The sequence below is a fragment of the Mucor mucedo genome (genome assembly GCF_025094135.1).
Source record: "Mucor mucedo strain NRRL 3635 chromosome Unknown EV154scaffold_32, whole genome shotgun sequence".
NCBI classification, from domain to species: domain Eukaryota; kingdom Fungi; phylum Mucoromycota; class Mucoromycetes; order Mucorales; family Mucoraceae; genus Mucor; species Mucor mucedo.
In genome coordinates, this window is record NW_026252316.1 from 24,720 (window position 1) to 39,761 (window position 15,042).

The 15,042-nt window shown below is 37.1% G+C and overlaps 10 protein-coding genes across 10 annotated transcripts; 5 read left to right on the forward strand and 5 right to left on the reverse strand.

The window, feature by feature from the left end:
- Positions 1-4: 4 nt before the first annotated feature.
- EV154DRAFT_585737 (uncharacterized protein) lies at positions 5-1,220 on the reverse strand (the record flags this gene model as incomplete). Its single annotated transcript, XM_051606769.1, has 6 exons — positions 5-278; positions 363-543; positions 604-710; positions 775-854; positions 906-953; positions 1,023-1,220. The coding sequence occupies 6 exons, from the start codon at positions 1,218-1,220 to the stop codon at positions 5-7; spliced, it is 888 nt and encodes a 295-aa protein (XP_051458988.1).
- Positions 1,221-1,383: 163 nt separating this feature from the next.
- On the forward strand, positions 1,384-3,285 carry EV154DRAFT_504193 (uncharacterized protein). Its single transcript, XM_051601012.1, has one exon. The coding sequence runs from the start codon at positions 1,434-1,436 to the stop codon at positions 3,204-3,206; it is 1,773 nt and encodes a 590-aa protein (XP_051458989.1). The 5' UTR covers positions 1,384-1,433; the 3' UTR covers positions 3,207-3,285.
- Positions 3,286-3,365: 80 nt separating this feature from the next.
- Positions 3,366-3,994, forward strand: EV154DRAFT_441084 (uncharacterized protein). Its single transcript, XM_051596946.1, has 3 exons — positions 3,366-3,424; positions 3,499-3,689; positions 3,761-3,994. The coding sequence occupies exons 1-3, from the start codon at positions 3,407-3,409 to the stop codon at positions 3,921-3,923; spliced, it is 372 nt and encodes a 123-aa protein (XP_051458990.1). The 5' UTR covers positions 3,366-3,406; the 3' UTR covers positions 3,924-3,994.
- EV154DRAFT_184573 (glutathione S-transferase) lies at positions 3,733-5,541 on the reverse strand. Its single transcript, XM_051594257.1, has 4 exons — positions 5,156-5,541; positions 5,029-5,068; positions 4,530-4,965; positions 3,733-4,459 (listed from the first exon to the last, which is right to left on the reverse strand). The coding sequence occupies exons 1-4, from the start codon at positions 5,377-5,379 to the stop codon at positions 4,101-4,103; spliced, it is 1,059 nt and encodes a 352-aa protein (XP_051458991.1). The 5' UTR covers positions 5,380-5,541; the 3' UTR covers positions 3,733-4,100.
- Positions 5,542-6,347: 806 nt separating this feature from the next.
- EV154DRAFT_504199 (uncharacterized protein) lies at positions 6,348-6,918 on the reverse strand. Its single transcript, XM_051601013.1, has 2 exons — positions 6,529-6,918; positions 6,348-6,463 (listed from the first exon to the last, which is right to left on the reverse strand). Exons 1-2 carry the CDS (start codon positions 6,788-6,790, stop codon positions 6,417-6,419), a joined length of 309 nt encoding a protein of 102 aa, XP_051458992.1. The 5' UTR covers positions 6,791-6,918; the 3' UTR covers positions 6,348-6,416.
- Positions 6,919-7,614: 696 nt separating this feature from the next.
- Positions 7,615-8,378, forward strand: EV154DRAFT_504202 (uncharacterized protein). Its single transcript, XM_051601015.1, has 2 exons — positions 7,615-8,035; positions 8,101-8,378. Exons 1-2 carry the CDS (start codon positions 7,655-7,657, stop codon positions 8,338-8,340), a joined length of 621 nt encoding a protein of 206 aa, XP_051458993.1. The 5' UTR covers positions 7,615-7,654; the 3' UTR covers positions 8,341-8,378.
- On the reverse strand, positions 8,052-9,544 carry EV154DRAFT_585741 (uncharacterized protein). Its single transcript, XM_051606770.1, has 6 exons — positions 9,468-9,544; positions 9,355-9,405; positions 9,123-9,300; positions 8,932-9,055; positions 8,782-8,863; positions 8,052-8,721 (listed from the first exon to the last, which is right to left on the reverse strand). Exons 1-6 carry the CDS (start codon positions 9,501-9,503, stop codon positions 8,398-8,400), a joined length of 795 nt encoding a protein of 264 aa, XP_051458994.1. The 5' UTR covers positions 9,504-9,544; the 3' UTR covers positions 8,052-8,397.
- A 7-nt stretch (positions 9,545-9,551) lies between these two features.
- EV154DRAFT_504208 (uncharacterized protein) lies at positions 9,552-11,064 on the reverse strand. The gene is made up of 4 exons (XM_051601016.1): positions 10,945-11,064; positions 10,817-10,887; positions 9,758-10,752; positions 9,552-9,690 (listed from the first exon to the last, which is right to left on the reverse strand). Exons 1-3 carry the CDS (start codon positions 11,041-11,043, stop codon positions 9,846-9,848), a joined length of 1,077 nt encoding a protein of 358 aa, XP_051458995.1. The 5' UTR covers positions 11,044-11,064; the 3' UTR covers positions 9,552-9,690; positions 9,758-9,845.
- Positions 11,065-11,595: 531 nt separating this feature from the next.
- EV154DRAFT_418343 (protein-tyrosine phosphatase-like protein) lies at positions 11,596-12,206 on the forward strand (the record flags this gene model as incomplete). The annotated part of the gene is made up of 3 exons (XM_051595834.1): positions 11,596-11,633; positions 11,703-11,971; positions 12,061-12,206. The coding sequence occupies 3 exons, from the start codon at positions 11,596-11,598 to the stop codon at positions 12,204-12,206; spliced, it is 453 nt and encodes a 150-aa protein (XP_051458996.1).
- Positions 12,207-12,495: 289 nt separating this feature from the next.
- On the forward strand, positions 12,496-14,934 carry EV154DRAFT_537396 (glycoside hydrolase superfamily; the record flags this gene model as incomplete). Its single annotated transcript, XM_051604209.1, has 6 exons — positions 12,496-12,945; positions 13,009-13,146; positions 13,201-13,836; positions 13,900-14,031; positions 14,087-14,512; positions 14,578-14,934. 6 exons carry the CDS (start codon positions 12,496-12,498, stop codon positions 14,932-14,934), a joined length of 2,139 nt encoding a protein of 712 aa, XP_051458997.1.
- Between the last annotated feature and the right edge of the window lie 108 nt (positions 14,935-15,042).

Here is a 15,042-nt window from a genome sequence, read left to right on the forward strand (position 1 = left end):
ATTATTATTCATGTTTTTCCTTGTTAAAAAAGTGTGTAATCAAGGTGTTATTGGATGGTCTTTCTCTCTTTTTCTTGGGTACAACAGTGTCATTTGGAGGCTCTTTTCTTTTTACGCTTACTTTCTCATTATCTATAGGCTCTTCCTTTTGGGCGGCTACTACAGTGGGATCTACGTAGGTTAGAAAGTGTGTGATGGAACTCTTTTTGCTGTCAATCGGTACAATCAAGTCAGGTGTATCCTTCTTTGTTTGTCCCACCTCGTTAGACACCTGATAGCTTTAGTTATTAACACAGTATTATCAGTGACTGATATATACATATAAATGTGCATAATTTTTTTTTTTTGTGCAGTTAATTTACCATTGGAGCGGTCCTTTATACGGCTTCAAGAGATGAATCACTGATTTAGATAAAAGAGTACCATGATCCAACCAAAGATCCACGTCTTTTGTCTCGAGAATAACTGGCATTCTATTGTGAATGACAGCAAAGAATTCAGAGGCTTGGGTTGTGATGATTGCACATGTTGTTAACTTGTCTCCTATTAAAAGAATAGCATGAATGAATACTATAACTCTATGCATCATTTTATTATGCATACCAAAGTGCTTGTTGGTGTCATATAAACCAGCAAAAAGCATGAGTTGTCCGTCTCTTCTTTTAACGTAAAAAGGTATTTTCGTGCTCGATGTTTTCCATTCGTAAAACCTAATAATAATAAAAAAGAAGGCTTAGTTTCTCTTTACTAGTACCTTTCTGTATTTTTAGATACCCTTCTGCTATAATAATACAAGGTTTGGCGCTGCTAAATATAGATGTCTCTTGCAAGGTTTCCGACCTAGCATTGATAGGCTTTTATTTATTCATGCGGGGTTATTTTTTTCTTGGGTAGTGAGGACTTACTTTTGCCATGGCGGAATTTTTTGACCAAGAAGGAATGAAACCCCATTGCTAAATAAAAGAAGAGTTAGACTCTGTTCTTGAGATACACTGCTTTTCCAACTTTTTTTCTTTTTTTACCATGGACTGTAGCACTTTGTGCTTCGACACGGTGTCTTGATACAAGGCAAGAACGTATCGTGTAGGACAAACATTATAGCTTGCTACGTATTTATCTTTATCCAACCAAGTAATATCCTTATCCTCGCATACCGCATGATTGTATAATTCTGTGGTCACAGATGCTCGGTTTAACGAGCAGCAGAATCTTCCGCACATAATTAGGGAAAGATTTAAAAAGGGCTGAATTAAAAAACAGGGTCCAAAAATTTTTAAAAATGGAAATTTTTGGCTGTTTTTTGTGTCTCGCACATGATGCCTTTTTTTTTTTTAATTATAAATAAAATGCATGATTATGTGGTCCTCCCCTTCTTCTTCTTCTTCTCTCTCTCTCTCTCTCTTTATATATACATACACTTTTCTTATCATATCATGAATAGTCAGGCCATGTATCTTCCATCTGAGATACTGTTTAGAGTCTTCAAGGAAATTAGTCGGGAACAACAACCCGTTTTACAAATAGTGTGTAAATCATGGTACTATCCAGCCAGACAAATCTTTTTCTCCAGCCTTCATTTAAATGATAAATGCGATGTCTCTAGACTGATATATAGTCTACAATCCACAGGTCAGCTAGTGAAATCTCTTAAACTGGACACGCATACAAAACTAAATCAACACGATATGATACGCTTAATTCGTGCATGCCCACAACTGGGAGAACTCTGTATCCATAATCTTTCTAGTTATTTTGAATGGTTATTGGCTGAGCATGTGCCTCTACCTCGTTTAAAACGACTGGCGCAGATGGGTCGTGTCTCGTGGCGGTCGAATGAAACCAATGCATGTTATTACCGTGTTGCACATCAATACAGAGATCAGCTGGAAAACCTAGAGATCATCCTAGCATGCAGTCCTGTATTTGGGCAAGAGTTTGGTGGAATCATGAATTATCTGGCTTCCTTTAAAAACTTGAGGGATCTGTTTATTCTAAGTGGAAGTAGGAATGTGTGTGTTTACTTTGATCAATTATTGAACCATTGTAGAGGGTTAGAAAGATTAAAGATTGACCTAGGTCATCCACTGGTAGATCCCAGCAATACCAACCACTTGTCCTTTCAGCTGTACCCAACCATGCGCTCCATTGATATCTTTCTGACCAAATTCTCATTGCCATATTTTCGATACATGATGCATCGCTTTGTAAATCTATCAGAAATGCATGTGCGTATGAACCAAAGTAGAATGGATTGGATAGCAGACAAGAAAGACATTGTGTCGTTTATGAAGAGAGAATATATACCCTTTATCAAACAACTTTCTCATTCATCCTTGGTAATCAAGATGCAGGATGCTTCATGTATAGCTGACGCCATGGCCGAATTCACTTGCAACGACGCAGCATCGACAGTGGATGCTTCATTTGAAATTCACGATGGACGCCATCAACGTACAGAAATTAGTTTGGATAAAAAGAGAAATAATAATACAACAGCACACTATTTATTTATGCGTGATTTCTCCTCTTCCGAGTCCACAGAACTACCTTTTTTAAAGCACTTGGCGACGTATGGATGTCAAATAAAGAAGTTGGCTATCCAAATGTCAAGTTTGATGTCAAGGTCCATTGATCTTGGATTGATTTTAAAAGAATGTGGCGGTGTGAAGGAATTACATCTGTATTTAGCGAGAATGTGGGAACCGTATTGTTCTTGGGATGATCAAATGAAGGTATTTCAATCAAGGCAATCCAATCTTACGGTGACAACGATAAATGATAATGTTATAAATGATCATTTGGTGAGATTACAGTTATTTAGAGCTATGATCACCCCTGGTTTGATAAACAAGATGTCAAGACATATACCCAACTTGCAATATTTAAATCTATTCAACTGTACATTTTTTATGGAGGATGGTAATACAACAGAGTTTGATATGTCAAATCTGGATTTAAAAATGTTGGTGATGGACGTAAAGTCATTTTATCATTTACCACACACGTGCTTTAAGATTTCATCAGCAGGTGGTGGTGATGAAAAAAGTGAGTATTACTTGCTGGATGCTGCACTGAACTCATTTGAAAAAGTAGTGCCAACAGATAGAGTAGTGAATATAGAGCTTCGGTTTCATTCGATAGAAACATTGCAAATTCACGTTGGCAAATATTCAAAAAATCAACGAATTCAAGAATATATATTTTAAAATAAAGGAGCAGCCCTATTTGTAGTTGACCAATCAAATGATGGGTGAAGTGTGCCAAACCTTGTGTTTTAGGCAATCATCACATTGTTAAATTTTAAGCCCGACTCTATTTTTTTAGGGTTTTTTATAAAAAGGGCCTATTTCCAATTTCTTCCCTGCTTTTTCTTTTTTTTAAACATCATCTACATTTTGAATTAAACATGGAAAAGTTCAAGGAGGTAAAGTAGTATAGAATGAAAGAAAAAAGAGGTTTGTAGAATTGAGTTATTGATAGCAAAGAAATAAAATTTAGAAACTCGCTACCCTTCGTGCTGAAGTTGATACTGCCACTAAGCGTGCCACCGAGTTGGAGGAAAAGGCCAAGGCACTCGAGGCTGAGCATGATCAAAAAGATAACGAGTTAAGTAACCTTCAAGCTCGTGCTAAGGAGTTGGAAGAGTCACTTGAAACTGCTGAAGCCAACTTGAAGCAAGCAACCACCGAGTAAGTGCTGAGGGATATATATATATAACAAAAAAAAAACTAATAATAGATTTCAACCCCTTTTTTATTAGTTTCCGTGAGGCTGATTTACGTGCTGAACAACTTGGTAAGAAGGCTGTCAAGATTCAACAAGAAATCGCTGTTTGGGACAAGAAGAACGCTGATTTGGATGCCAAATACCAAGAAGCCAAGGCTGAGATGGATGAGTTGGAAGGCCAAATGGAAGGCGTGTAAATAAAGATAACCCCCCACCTCTTTTTCTTCTCTTATAAAACAAGAAAAAATAAAAAAAACTTAGTTCATAATTTTTTTTTATTATTTATTGCTGAAACGATTACGTCCTCACTTTTGTCTCTCTTTTATATATATTTAACTCTCTGCGACGTGCGTTACACAAACATTTATTTTATTTTATTGGTCAACATGAACGAGGAGGTCGGGTCCGTTGCCAACAGGCACCACTTGAGTAGGATTAATTTGACGATGGGACTTGTAGTAATGACCCTTAATATGCTCCATATTAACCGTTTCCTTGACACCAGCCTTTTGATAAATACGACGGGTCCATTCCAAAATATTGGGGTAACCAAACTCAATGGATTTCAAGTTACATTTGAAGTGACCAAAGTAAACAGGGTCAAATCGCACAATAGTCGTAAACAAACGGATATCTGCCTCGGTGAAAGTGTCTTGCACCAAGTATTTCTTACCCTCGAGTAATTTCTCCACACGGTCCAAAGATTTGAATAATGGGTACACGTTCTTTTCGTCTTTTTTTTATACAAGTTAGTCACTGGGGGATGTTTAAAAGATACAAACAAATCAAAAAAAAAAACTTACATGCTTCTTGTGTGGTAGCAAAACCAGACTTGTATACACCATTGTTAATGGTATCATAGATCCATTCATTCTTTTCGTCAATCTCTTCACGCAAGTCTTCAGGATAATAGTTGATAGCTGCTTGCTCCTTTGTCAAGTACTTGTTAAAAGCAGTATTAAACATGCGAATGATTTCCGAACTCTCGTTATTCACAATGGTTTCGGTCTTCTTGTCCCACAAGAGGGGAACAGTGAATCGACCTTCGTAGTTGGGGTTCACCTTAAAGTAAAGATCGCGTACATGTTGAGCTCCATTCACGGTATCGGGAATAGCACCAGGACACTCTTCTGAGCTGGAAAACTTCCATCCTTTGTCCAACATCAAGTAATCCACTACAGAAAGACCAATTAAGCTATCCAAACCCTTGAGTTTACGCACAAGAGCAGTACGATGTGCCTAACCCCTAAAAGTTAGTAACAATACCAGTGATTGAATAAAAGAATGCAATTTTTTTTTTACCCAAGGACAGGCCCAAGAAATATAAAGATGGTAACGATCACTATTTTCAGAAAGAAAAAAAAAAACGCCTCAATTCAAGTATTCTCTATCTCTCTCTCTCTTCTTTTTTTTTTTCTCACACACTTACGGTTCAGCAGCAAATTGTGCAGATGCATCATCTACAATAGTATCACGGAAAGTGGATTGTTGGCGTCTGAATTCACCATCCTTGGATGCCCAGTTAAGAATAGCAGGCTTGTTATCAGAAGAAGCAGTAGTAGACATGGTGTGTTTAAATAGACTAAAAGTTGTTGTTGATACTTGTTTGGAAAAGGTGTGTTTAAAAGTAAAAACTTTGGAAAACAAATACATGCAAAAAAAAAAGAAGTAGAAAAAAGAGTCGATTATATAGGTTTATACGCGAAAATGGGTGGGGGACTGCATTATTTACATGAAATTGGATGATTAATAACTGAATAAGCATTTGAAATAATTTATTCAGCCAATCGTTACAAACTAGATGATGACCTGAGATTGAAATGATTATACCGTTACAGTATTATCACGCTAAATTCAGACAAGCGAAAATTATTTTCAGACAAGCTCAAAAAAAAAATTCAGGCTAAAATATATACTTTCAGACAAACGTAAAAAATTATTCAGACAAACGTAAAAATTGTTCAGACAAGTAAAAGTTTATACTAATTTTGATTCTTTATCAAGGCATTTATCCCAGTAAGTTTCAGAGTGACGTATCCAACCAATGGAATCTTCTGTGGTGATAGTCTCACAGGTTGTTTTAATTCTAGGAGTTAAAGTGTCTAAAGTGGAAAGCAGATTTCTTTTGATGTGCTTCTTGATCTTTGACCAGCACTTCTCAATAGGATTCAAAAATGGTGAATATGGGGGCATATATAAAGGCTTATATCCCCTACTTTGGATTGCATCAACGATACAATGGATATAGTGAATTCGGCAATTATCCATGACGATATAAAAGCCATGCTTATTGTGTCTGTCCAGGACATCCATGACATTTCGAACAAAGGTTACAAATGACAAGCAGTTGTACCTTTTTTGGGCTTTTCTGTTTTAGTGTCATCGGTTTTAGCCTTTTTTGTCCATCAACTCTGCGAGAAACTGGTGTGATCTTACAGTTGTTTGCTCGTTTTGCCCCCCCCCCCCTTATATGAATAACAGTTACATGACTTTCATTCCACTGTTTCAATAATTCATAAGTATCAATCATCTCTGAAAGAAAAGGTTGAATTTATAATTCAGAATAAGAAAGAAGGGTCATTTAGAAAATACATTGTAAAGAGCTTGGATGGATCTGTTTAAATCGATAAAAACTAAAAGCAAGCTTTCGAGAATGTTATTTTTTCAGTAATTGGCAGAGCTATCGAAGCTTACACTCTTCTGAAAATATTGCTAGAAGCAATGTAACCGATCATGTCTAAAAAGTAGGAGGGTTAGGTATATAATTATCTCAATTTATAAATATAATAATGCACAACATACCTTGGGTGTTTCCTTGGGTTCCTTCTATGCTTGAACTTGATGTGTCACGCAAGTCTCGTTCTCCTAGCTTGTCAGAAGCATTGCAAACTCTGGATACAAAGCATTTATCTACTAAAGATCGTTCCTTCAGTCTATTCACCATGGCTGTCAAATTTGCTAATCGGTTTCGTTGATCCCCAGGTGACTTCCTCGCATAACCAACAATTTCGTATCCTTGTTCTTTCAGTTGTTTGATGTTATTTTGATGATTGGGTAAGGACATGACAATATTCTCAGCCAAATTAGGGAAATGTCTAGACCTCCGTATTTTTTTTCAAACGTATTTTTTTTTATATCACTTACAGTAATTCTGGCTAAGACCAGAAGGCCAGTATAAATAAAACTATTTACAGTGCAATTACAGCCATTCACAGCCCCAGAGTTTCCAAGAACCCTGCTATAGGATGTCGCCCTCCTATAGCAAAGACTAGCCGCAGCCGCAATGTATCTTTTTTCGATTTTAACGTCTTTTGAAAGAAACAGAAGTGTCATTACTAACTCACCTTTGTACATTATCAGTTACTTTCATTCGATAGAAAAATGTTAAAGGAAAAGAAAAGGGCGGGGAAGAATAAAGTGTGTGAACCAGCTTTTATTTTAGGGCTGATAAACAAGAGCTTATGTCAGAATGATGTTTTTTTGACTGTCAAAATAACGGGCATGCACGTTTTTAGGTGTAGTGTCAGGATTGATAGCCTTCTCTATCTGTTTTAAGCTTTATCAATGTTTAGCATTCTAACATGTGACACATGTTTTATCACATAGATAGAATGCAAGCTATTTCAAAATGTTAAAAGTCAGAGGTCAACGACTTTAATAAAAATACCTTTAAAAGTACATACAGCAACTCCACTCTTTTGTCAAATATTTAATACTTTAGAGTCGGGCACGCTGAACAAGATATTTGATAAGGATTGAGCACAAATTGGAGAGATAATGAAAAGGCTTTATGCTTGCATTATGATAAAAAATGAACCTTTGGAACTCTCCCCAATTTCAAATTCCGTGACTATATATTTTGTGTCATGTTTTTTTTTCCCTTTTGCTTTTTTTTTTTTTTTTTTTTTTTTTGTATAAAAACCATGAAATGAATAATAGTGGATTCACACCTACCAGCAAGTCGTCTTGTTTATTTCCACCGTTGAACGAAAGCAACAGTTCGGATAACCGTTTATTGTGGAACCCCAATGGGTTTGGGATGAATGAATCAGAATCGTCAGGCTCACCGCCTAATACAGAATATTCTGCCATGTACACTGCACCTGAAAAAGCGGCAGAGGACTCTACAGCATTTAATATATCCTGGGGTGGTGACGATAAACCACCTACAGAGCTTCACCCAGAGGAAACAGAACAACTTCCCAAACTATCCCGACCTTTACCCAAACCACGTGGTATTCGAAAGTTACCTGAACCAGAACCATCGGAAGACGGTACAATCGACGAATATACATTAAAGAGAAGAAAGGTAAAAAAATAGTAATAGGAAAACCTAGTTTCTTGAGTCCGGCTTACATAATCCAAATTGAAAAGAACACGGATGCCGCAAGGAGGTCTCGTATGAAAAAATTTATGAAGGTAGACCAGTTGGAAAGCAGAGTCACCAATTTGCAGGCAGAAAATGCAAAACTGACACTCAATAATGCTGTATTGGAAGCTGAAAAGAGAAGCTTGAACGCAAAAGAAAATGAATATAAAAAACGAATCAAGTATTTGGAAGATGTCATGAAATGTAACGGATGGGATTTCGTCACAGATAACAGTCAATGGTAGTAAAAAAAAAAGTAAATAAAGGTTTATAAAAAAAAAAAAATCGTATGCACATGTTCTTTATATCTTTGAGAGAGTATTGACAGTAACACCACCATCCACAGTAATCAAAGCTCCGTTAGTATATTGTCCAGCACGAGAAGAAAGATAGATACAGGTACCAGCAATATCTTCAGGAGATCCAATTCGTCCAACGGGTACCTTGGCAACGATAATATCTCCAAACGCATCTAAAGTAGCCTTCATCATTTTGGATGGGAAAGCCCCTGGTGCAATTGTATTCACCAGGATACCATCCTCACCTAATTTACCGGCCAAATGACGAGTTAATTGATGGAGACCCGCTTTAGAGGCAGAATAAGCATATGTTTCTTGAGGAGGAGGCTGAATATTAAAAAGGGATAGTTAAACAACTGAAAATAACAGACGATCGATATATTTTACTCTAAGTCCATCAACAGATCCAATATTAATCACACTAGATGGGTTGGAAGTAGAGGCCTTTGCAGTCAATAATTCATAACATCTAGGCGAGATTTTAATAACCAACACTAATCAGAGAAGAAGAAAAAGAAAGACACTGATGCTACTTACGCTTGAGTCAAAGAAAAGACTCTTTTCAAATTTAAGGTGAGGACCTTGTCAAATGCTTCATCTGGATACTCTTGAAAGCTCTCACCCCAAGTCGCACCTGCGTTATTTACCAACACATCCAAATCTAAAAACCATAATATCAATCAATATATATGTACAATTTCATGCATCCTCCCGATAAAACGCGTTACGTGTTTCTCTCTTTTGTAACTCGGCTACTAATCGATGTACTTCATCTAGTTTGGCAAGGTCGGCTGGTATGGCAAAACACTGGCCAGGACCTTTCTGATTTAATTCAGTGGCGACTTTTTCACAGGCTTTGATGGATCGACTAGAAATATAAACCCTGGCACCAGCAGAGACGAATCCCTACATGATAGAACTAAGTAGGTGTCTCTATTTCTGTCATTTTATTCAGCATACAGTGGCAATCATTTCTCCAATACCTCGAGAACCTCCAGTCACTAAAACAACCTACATTGTCTTTAATATCCGGTATCTTTCTATATGTATATAGACTATATGTATATGCATACCTTTCCTTGCACGTTAAATAAATTGTTGTAATCCATGGTTATATAGATATATGTCTGGGAAAACAGAAAAAGGAAAGAAAAAGCAAGAAAAAGAAAATGAAAAAAAAAAAATGTTTATCAGATTTGTGGGCGCAGTCTTAAATGAAGGTTGCGCGTAATTCATATTGTTTCAAAAAAGGCAAGTTTATTCATTGAAGACGGATTTGACAAAAGCATCTATAACCTAAAAGAAAGAAGAGAGGTGTTAGTGACGGGTTAGAATAAACAAACATGTCCTATTCTTGTTTTACCAAATCAGGTCTCTTTGTTCTGACCAAATCCAGACTGTGAAGGGATACCGCGTGATCCTTCCTATAAAAATAAAAGAAAAGATGAGCACTAATAAGGTTTGACTATAAAAATAGAAAGAGGAAAAATAACTTGCCATTTTACAGCGCAGTAGATAGGACCCCCATCGACTTCCTTGCCTATGTATTCAATTTTGACAGCTAATTCACTCCAATCACGTACAGGGTCAGTAGTGAATGCCTGATCGAAAATGATTGTATCCTGTTCCTTTGGGCTGTCACTTGCACTAGACTCGATTTCCTCTTCAGTCTGACGAACAGGTGCTTTCCCAATTCTCTTCTTCTTTTTGTATTGTTCGGTAAAGTAATCTGTGTAAGTGCTGCGAGTACGCTTTTTGCTGTTATTAAAGACGGAATCATCATGTTCATCCCCATTGTTATCGTCTTCGGAAGAAGCGGTTGCGATTTTATATTCTTCCGCAGCTTTATCCATTTCTGCGGCGACGTCGTCGATTCCATTCTCAGAAGAGGTCGTAGAAAGGACCTCAATCACGGTGGGTTTTTCCAAGACTATCGTTCCTTCCTTCTCCTTGCCTTTCACACTCACACTCGCTGGTGTTGCTTGTGTTGCTGTTGCTGCTGGTGTTGGCGGTGGTGGTGTGGGAGATAATGTAAAAGTATCGATGGTGGTTTGAGGTTTCTCCTTTGCTGGTGTTAATTTATCAGCAGCTGAGGAAGAAGAGGATGCAATAGGAGCGCGTTCCTCTTGTTTCTTTGGAGTAAAGAAGGAAGCGATGGAGGGTTTTTCTGTGAGTGTGGGTTGTAAGACGGGTGAAGAAGGAGGTGAAGGAGAGGCTGTAATGACTTTGGCTACTTTTACAGGTGAAGGTATAATAATGGGGTTTTCCTTCTTTGCTTGCAAAGACTCGAAAAGCATGCGATCCTTGTCGGTTTTAGGAATGTTGGTCCAGTACTGGACAATCATGTCGATAGCGTATCTGTTCAGTAAAAGTTATTTGTTTGCAAGTATTGCTTTTCTTTTTTTATTGAGTAAACACGTACACGTTTTCTTGTTTTTCCCAAGTGTTGTCTGCTTCATCGTAGTTTAACCACTTGATAAAGTACTTGATTGTCTATGGAAGGTTTGTTTGATGAGTATGCGTGTTAACAACAAAAGAAACAAGAGCTACCTTTAAGTTCTTGATTCTCACTATTTTGTGAGCGAGAATTTTTTCTACTTCATATTCCTCCTCTTCCTTGGGAACGGTCTCTACGATGTCTTTTTCCATTTATGTTTTTATTAATGTAGAAGAAACACAAAAAAATACAGGTAAAAATTTATCAGGCTGTTATATAAAGAAACGGGTCTGGAAATATCGACGTGACTGAAACGCAAGCCACTGCAACTCCTTCTTTTTTTGTCCCCCTCTCTCACACACACACACACCTAAATGAAAATATGGATCGCGACTGGGCTTCCCACAACATATTTTAAGTTGACACACTCTTTCTTTCTCTCCTAATACACTTTTTATAAGCATGCAAAGACTACATCCGGAACAACAACATTCTTCTTTGGGAATCAGTAAAGCTCTGAACGAAGAGGTCCGTATGCTGCAAGAAGCTGACGCGGTAAATAATCGACAAAGAAGGTCTTTAACAGACGATAACTTTAAAAAGGTACCAGGAAAAGGTGATAATATCTTTACTTGGACACGATTTATCATTTCCTTGTATTACAACAAAGTAAAGAAAGAAAAGAAAAAAAAAAAAAGACCTGTATACATCAGTTGTTATATTAAACCAAAAAAATACTCCTCTCTTACTAGTTGGCTGTTAATATGTTTGGATTCTTAACAGGTTGGACATGGTTTAACAGGTAATTAAAGGTACAACATGACGTCATTTTCAGGTACTCCAAAGGTTTATTAAAGTCATTGTTCTTTAGAGTGGATGATTTCATTATTCTCGGCGCTTTACCCACGCCATCGCAAATCAAACAGCTGCATAAAAATGAAAACGTCGATATTGTCATCAATATGTGTTCTGAATTTCCTGGCTATGAGAAACTTTATAAAGACTTGGACATTATTCAAATAAGGTTGGAAACGCCTGATTTCTGTGTTCCTTCGCTGGATTCCATCCAAGACGGTATTAATGAAATAGTCAAACTAAAACAGAGAATGCCAAAGAGCAACATATATTTACACTGCAAAGGTAAGCTTATTTTTATTTTTTATTTATTTATTTTATTGTTTCTTTAATAAAATGATAATAACAACAATAATAATATACTTGTTATACAGCTGGTAGAGGTAGAAGTGCTGCCATGGCAATGTGTTATTTGCTGAGAACATATCAATTGGATTTGGCTGAGTCGCAGAAAATCTTGTTGGAGAAAAGGCACCAGGTTAGTTACCATTTGGCATTGTGTAACATGCACCAACACTAACACACTGTATCAAAGGTTGATAAGGACCTGTGTCAAAGAGACGAAATAAGACTATTCTACAAGGATTTGTTGTCGGATATTGAAGCAGGTAAATACATGCGAGATCCATATAACAATGAAATCATGTAGACAGAAAGAAAGTAAAAAAGAAAGAATGAACATACCCACATTTACACTTGTCATTCGGAACTTGAATGACAACCATCACTATATAAACACTCACCCAACTCCACCCCATCACCCTTTTCTTTTTCTTTTTTCTTTTTTTTTTTCTTAACAAATAAAAAGAATGTCAAAACTATCAAATATAGACTCGGTTGACACCAAATATTCCGACATTGCTCAGGACTGGAACACTCCCATTACTCATTCAGGCCAGTGGTTCAAAGACAGTTTGGGTCGAACTTTGCTCATGAGAGGTATTAACGTTGGTGGCTCTTCCAAGTTACCTACTAGCCCTTATGCTGGTTCCACTCATCTATACGACGAGGTCTTGTTTTGGGATCATCGTAATGTCAGTTTTGTCGGAAGACCTTTTCCTTTGGAAGAAGCTCACGAACATTTTAGTCGGTTGCGTGCCTGGGGTTTGACTTTAATTCGCTTCTTGGTGCCTTGGGAGAGCATTGAACATTCAGGCCCAGGCTCATATGACGAAGAGTATATCACTTATTTACGCTCATTAATCGAAATCATGCCTAAATATGGATTAAAATGTGTGATTGATCCTCATCAAGATACCGTATGCTAATTTCACAATAACTTGTTTTGACTGTCACTCACTCATTTACACATTTATGTATAGTGGTCTAGATTTTCGGGTGGCTCAGGAGCTCCAGGCTGGACATTTGAAGTAGCAGGTCTTGATATCAAGGCATTTAAAGAAACAGGTGCTGCCTATGTTCATAATACAAATGCTGTACCGGGAGATCCTCTTCCCATGGTAAAATGTATAATATAAAAAAATGACATTGACATGTATTAACTTCTGCACTAGGTCTGGCCTACCAACTATACAAAACTTGCTTCATGCACCATGTTCACACTCTTTTTTGCAGGTGATACATTTGCACCCAACAGAAAATACCAAGGAAAGTCTATTCAGCAATTCTTGAATGATAGTTTTGTCAATGCCTATCAGCACCTAGCCACACGATTGGTAGATTTAGACGCTGTTATGGGTTTTGAGTTTATGAATGAGCCTCATCCAGGTTACATTGGTTTGAACCAATTAGCTGAATTTGATCCTATTGTCAATTTGATCTTTGGTGATTCTCCCAGTCCTTTACAATCCTTTGCTTTAGGCGATGGTATTCCACAAACGGTAGGTGTTTACATAAAGTCATGGCCATTCCCCACCAAAAAGTCGCACGACCGTGTGATCAATGGATCCAAAACCTCTGCATGGTTGGATAACAAATGTATCTGGAAAGAACATGGTGTCTGGAAAACTGACGAGGTTACAAATGAACCCGTCTTGCTCAACTCTGATTATTTCTCGGTTCATCCAGTGACAGGTCAAAAGATTTCGTTCTATGATGACTTTTATGTGCCTTTGGTAAATAGATATGTAAAAGCCATTCAGAGCGTAAAGAATGATTGGTATTGTTTGGTAGAGCCACTCGCGAATGAGGTAAGATTGTCATATTTGGTCACATATAGTATGCACTTTAATTAAATCATCGTGTATAAACAGAGAGCACCTGTCTACAAGAAGGATGATCATCACCACAATGTGGTATTCTCTCCTCACTGGTATGACCTTAATTGTGTCTTTTACAAAAAGTTCAATGGAAAGATTACACATGATGTTCAATGCCTTCAACGTGTACAGTATATTATAAAAACATGAAGATGGTATTCATACTAATATATTCATATAGGGTGGTAATGTATTAACTGCTACATACTTTGGCCGCAATGGAGCAAAGAAGAATTATCGTGGACAAATTCAAAACATTAAGCAAGATGGATTACGAGATATGGGAGAGAAGCCATGTATTCTTGGTGAGGTTGGTATTCCTATGGATCTAAATGATAAAATGGCGTTTGAGGATGATGATTATACCAGCCATGTGAATTTTTTGGATGCAGTAATTTACGCTTTGGAAACCAATTTAATCAATTTTACGCTCTGGAATTACGATGTATGCAATGATCATGAGTTTGGAGATCATTGGAACGGCGAAAACTTTTCGGTTTATTCGGTTAAAAAGCAAAAAGAGGATTATATGGAGCATGATGATGGCAACAGTAAATTATCCAAAAAGCATTTGTATGATGGTGGAAGAGTATTAGAGGCTGTTCTGGTAAATTATAGATAGCCAACTTTCATCCAGCTGTAATACTTAATTATTTTTTTATGAATGTAAAGCGTCCTTATGCTTCCAAAATTGCTGGTACACCAACTGGATCCGAATTTGATTTAGATAAAACTCAATACACCTTTTCATTCACACCCTTTACACAAGAGCAACAGGATAAATTACAAGAAGAGGGATATGATGTATCAGATAAAATGGCATGTACGACTGAAATTTTTGTACCTTACTTTCATTACGGTGGTAAGGCCTTAAAGATCCAAGCTAATTTGGGTGAATGCGAATATAACGAAGAAAAGCAAACGCTGTACCACACCTTTGATCGGTCAACTATTGCAAAAGACGCAACCATTACTATTCAACTAGAGATTTTGGAGAGTCAGGAAAAGTCTTCATGCAGTGTCATGTAGGGAAACAACACAACACCCCTTAAATAAAAAAAAGTCCGCTGTGAAGCGTGTCACCAAGATTTTTTTTTTTTATTCTTGTGTCTTTCCTTTTCTCTCTCTCTTTTTTTT

Excerpts from the sequence above, each read along its gene's own strand:
- EV154DRAFT_504202 (XM_051601015.1), top strand. The coding sequence starts at position 7,655 with ATGAATAATAGTGGATTCACACCTACCAGCAAGTCGTCTTGTTTATTT. Across the intron at positions 8,036-8,100 it reads ATACATTAAAGAGAAGAAAG|AACACGGATGCCGCAAGGAG; the intron begins GTAAAAAAATAG and ends CAAATTGAAAAG.
- EV154DRAFT_504208 (XM_051601016.1), bottom strand. The coding sequence starts at position 11,043 with ATGGAAAAAGACATCGTAGAGACCGTTCCCAAGGAAGAGGAGGAATAT. Across the intron at positions 10,888-10,944 it reads TGAGAATCAAGAACTTAAAG|ACAATCAAGTACTTTATCAA; the intron begins GTAGCTCTTGTT and ends AACCTTCCATAG. Across the intron at positions 10,753-10,816 it reads TGGGAAAAACAAGAAAACGT|ATACGCTATCGACATGATTG; the intron begins GTACGTGTTTAC and ends TTTACTGAACAG.
- EV154DRAFT_504193 (XM_051601012.1), top strand. The coding sequence starts at position 1,434 with ATGAATAGTCAGGCCATGTATCTTCCATCTGAGATACTGTTTAGAGTC.
- EV154DRAFT_504199 (XM_051601013.1), bottom strand. The coding sequence starts at position 6,790 with ATGTCCTTACCCAATCATCAAAATAACATCAAACAACTGAAAGAACAA. Across the intron at positions 6,464-6,528 it reads AACCCAAGGAAACACCCAAG|ACATGATCGGTTACATTGCT; the intron begins GTATGTTGTGCA and ends CCTACTTTTTAG.
- EV154DRAFT_585741 (XM_051606770.1), bottom strand. The coding sequence starts at position 9,503 with ATGGATTACAACAATTTATTTAACGTGCAAGGAAAG. Across the intron at positions 9,056-9,122 it reads GTTACAAAAGAGAGAAACAC|ATTTGGATGTGTTGGTAAAT; the intron begins GTAACGCGTTTT and ends TATGGTTTTTAG. Across the intron at positions 8,722-8,781 it reads GATCTGTTGATGGACTTAGA|CCTCCTCCTCAAGAAACATA; the intron begins GTAAAATATATC and ends TTTAATATTCAG.
- EV154DRAFT_184573 (XM_051594257.1), bottom strand. The coding sequence starts at position 5,379 with ATGTATTTGTTTTCCAAAGTTTTTACTTTTAAACACACCTTTTCCAAA. Across the intron at positions 5,069-5,155 it reads GCACAATTTGCTGCTGAACC|TGATCGTTACCATCTTTATA; the intron begins GTAAGTGTGTGA and ends TTCTGAAAATAG. Across the intron at positions 4,460-4,529 it reads TGCTACCACACAAGAAGCAT|ACGAAAAGAACGTGTACCCA; the intron begins GTAAGTTTTTTT and ends TATAAAAAAAAG.
- EV154DRAFT_441084 (XM_051596946.1), top strand. Across the intron at positions 3,690-3,760 it reads TTGAAGCAAGCAACCACCGA|TTTCCGTGAGGCTGATTTAC; the intron begins GTAAGTGCTGAG and ends CTTTTTTATTAG.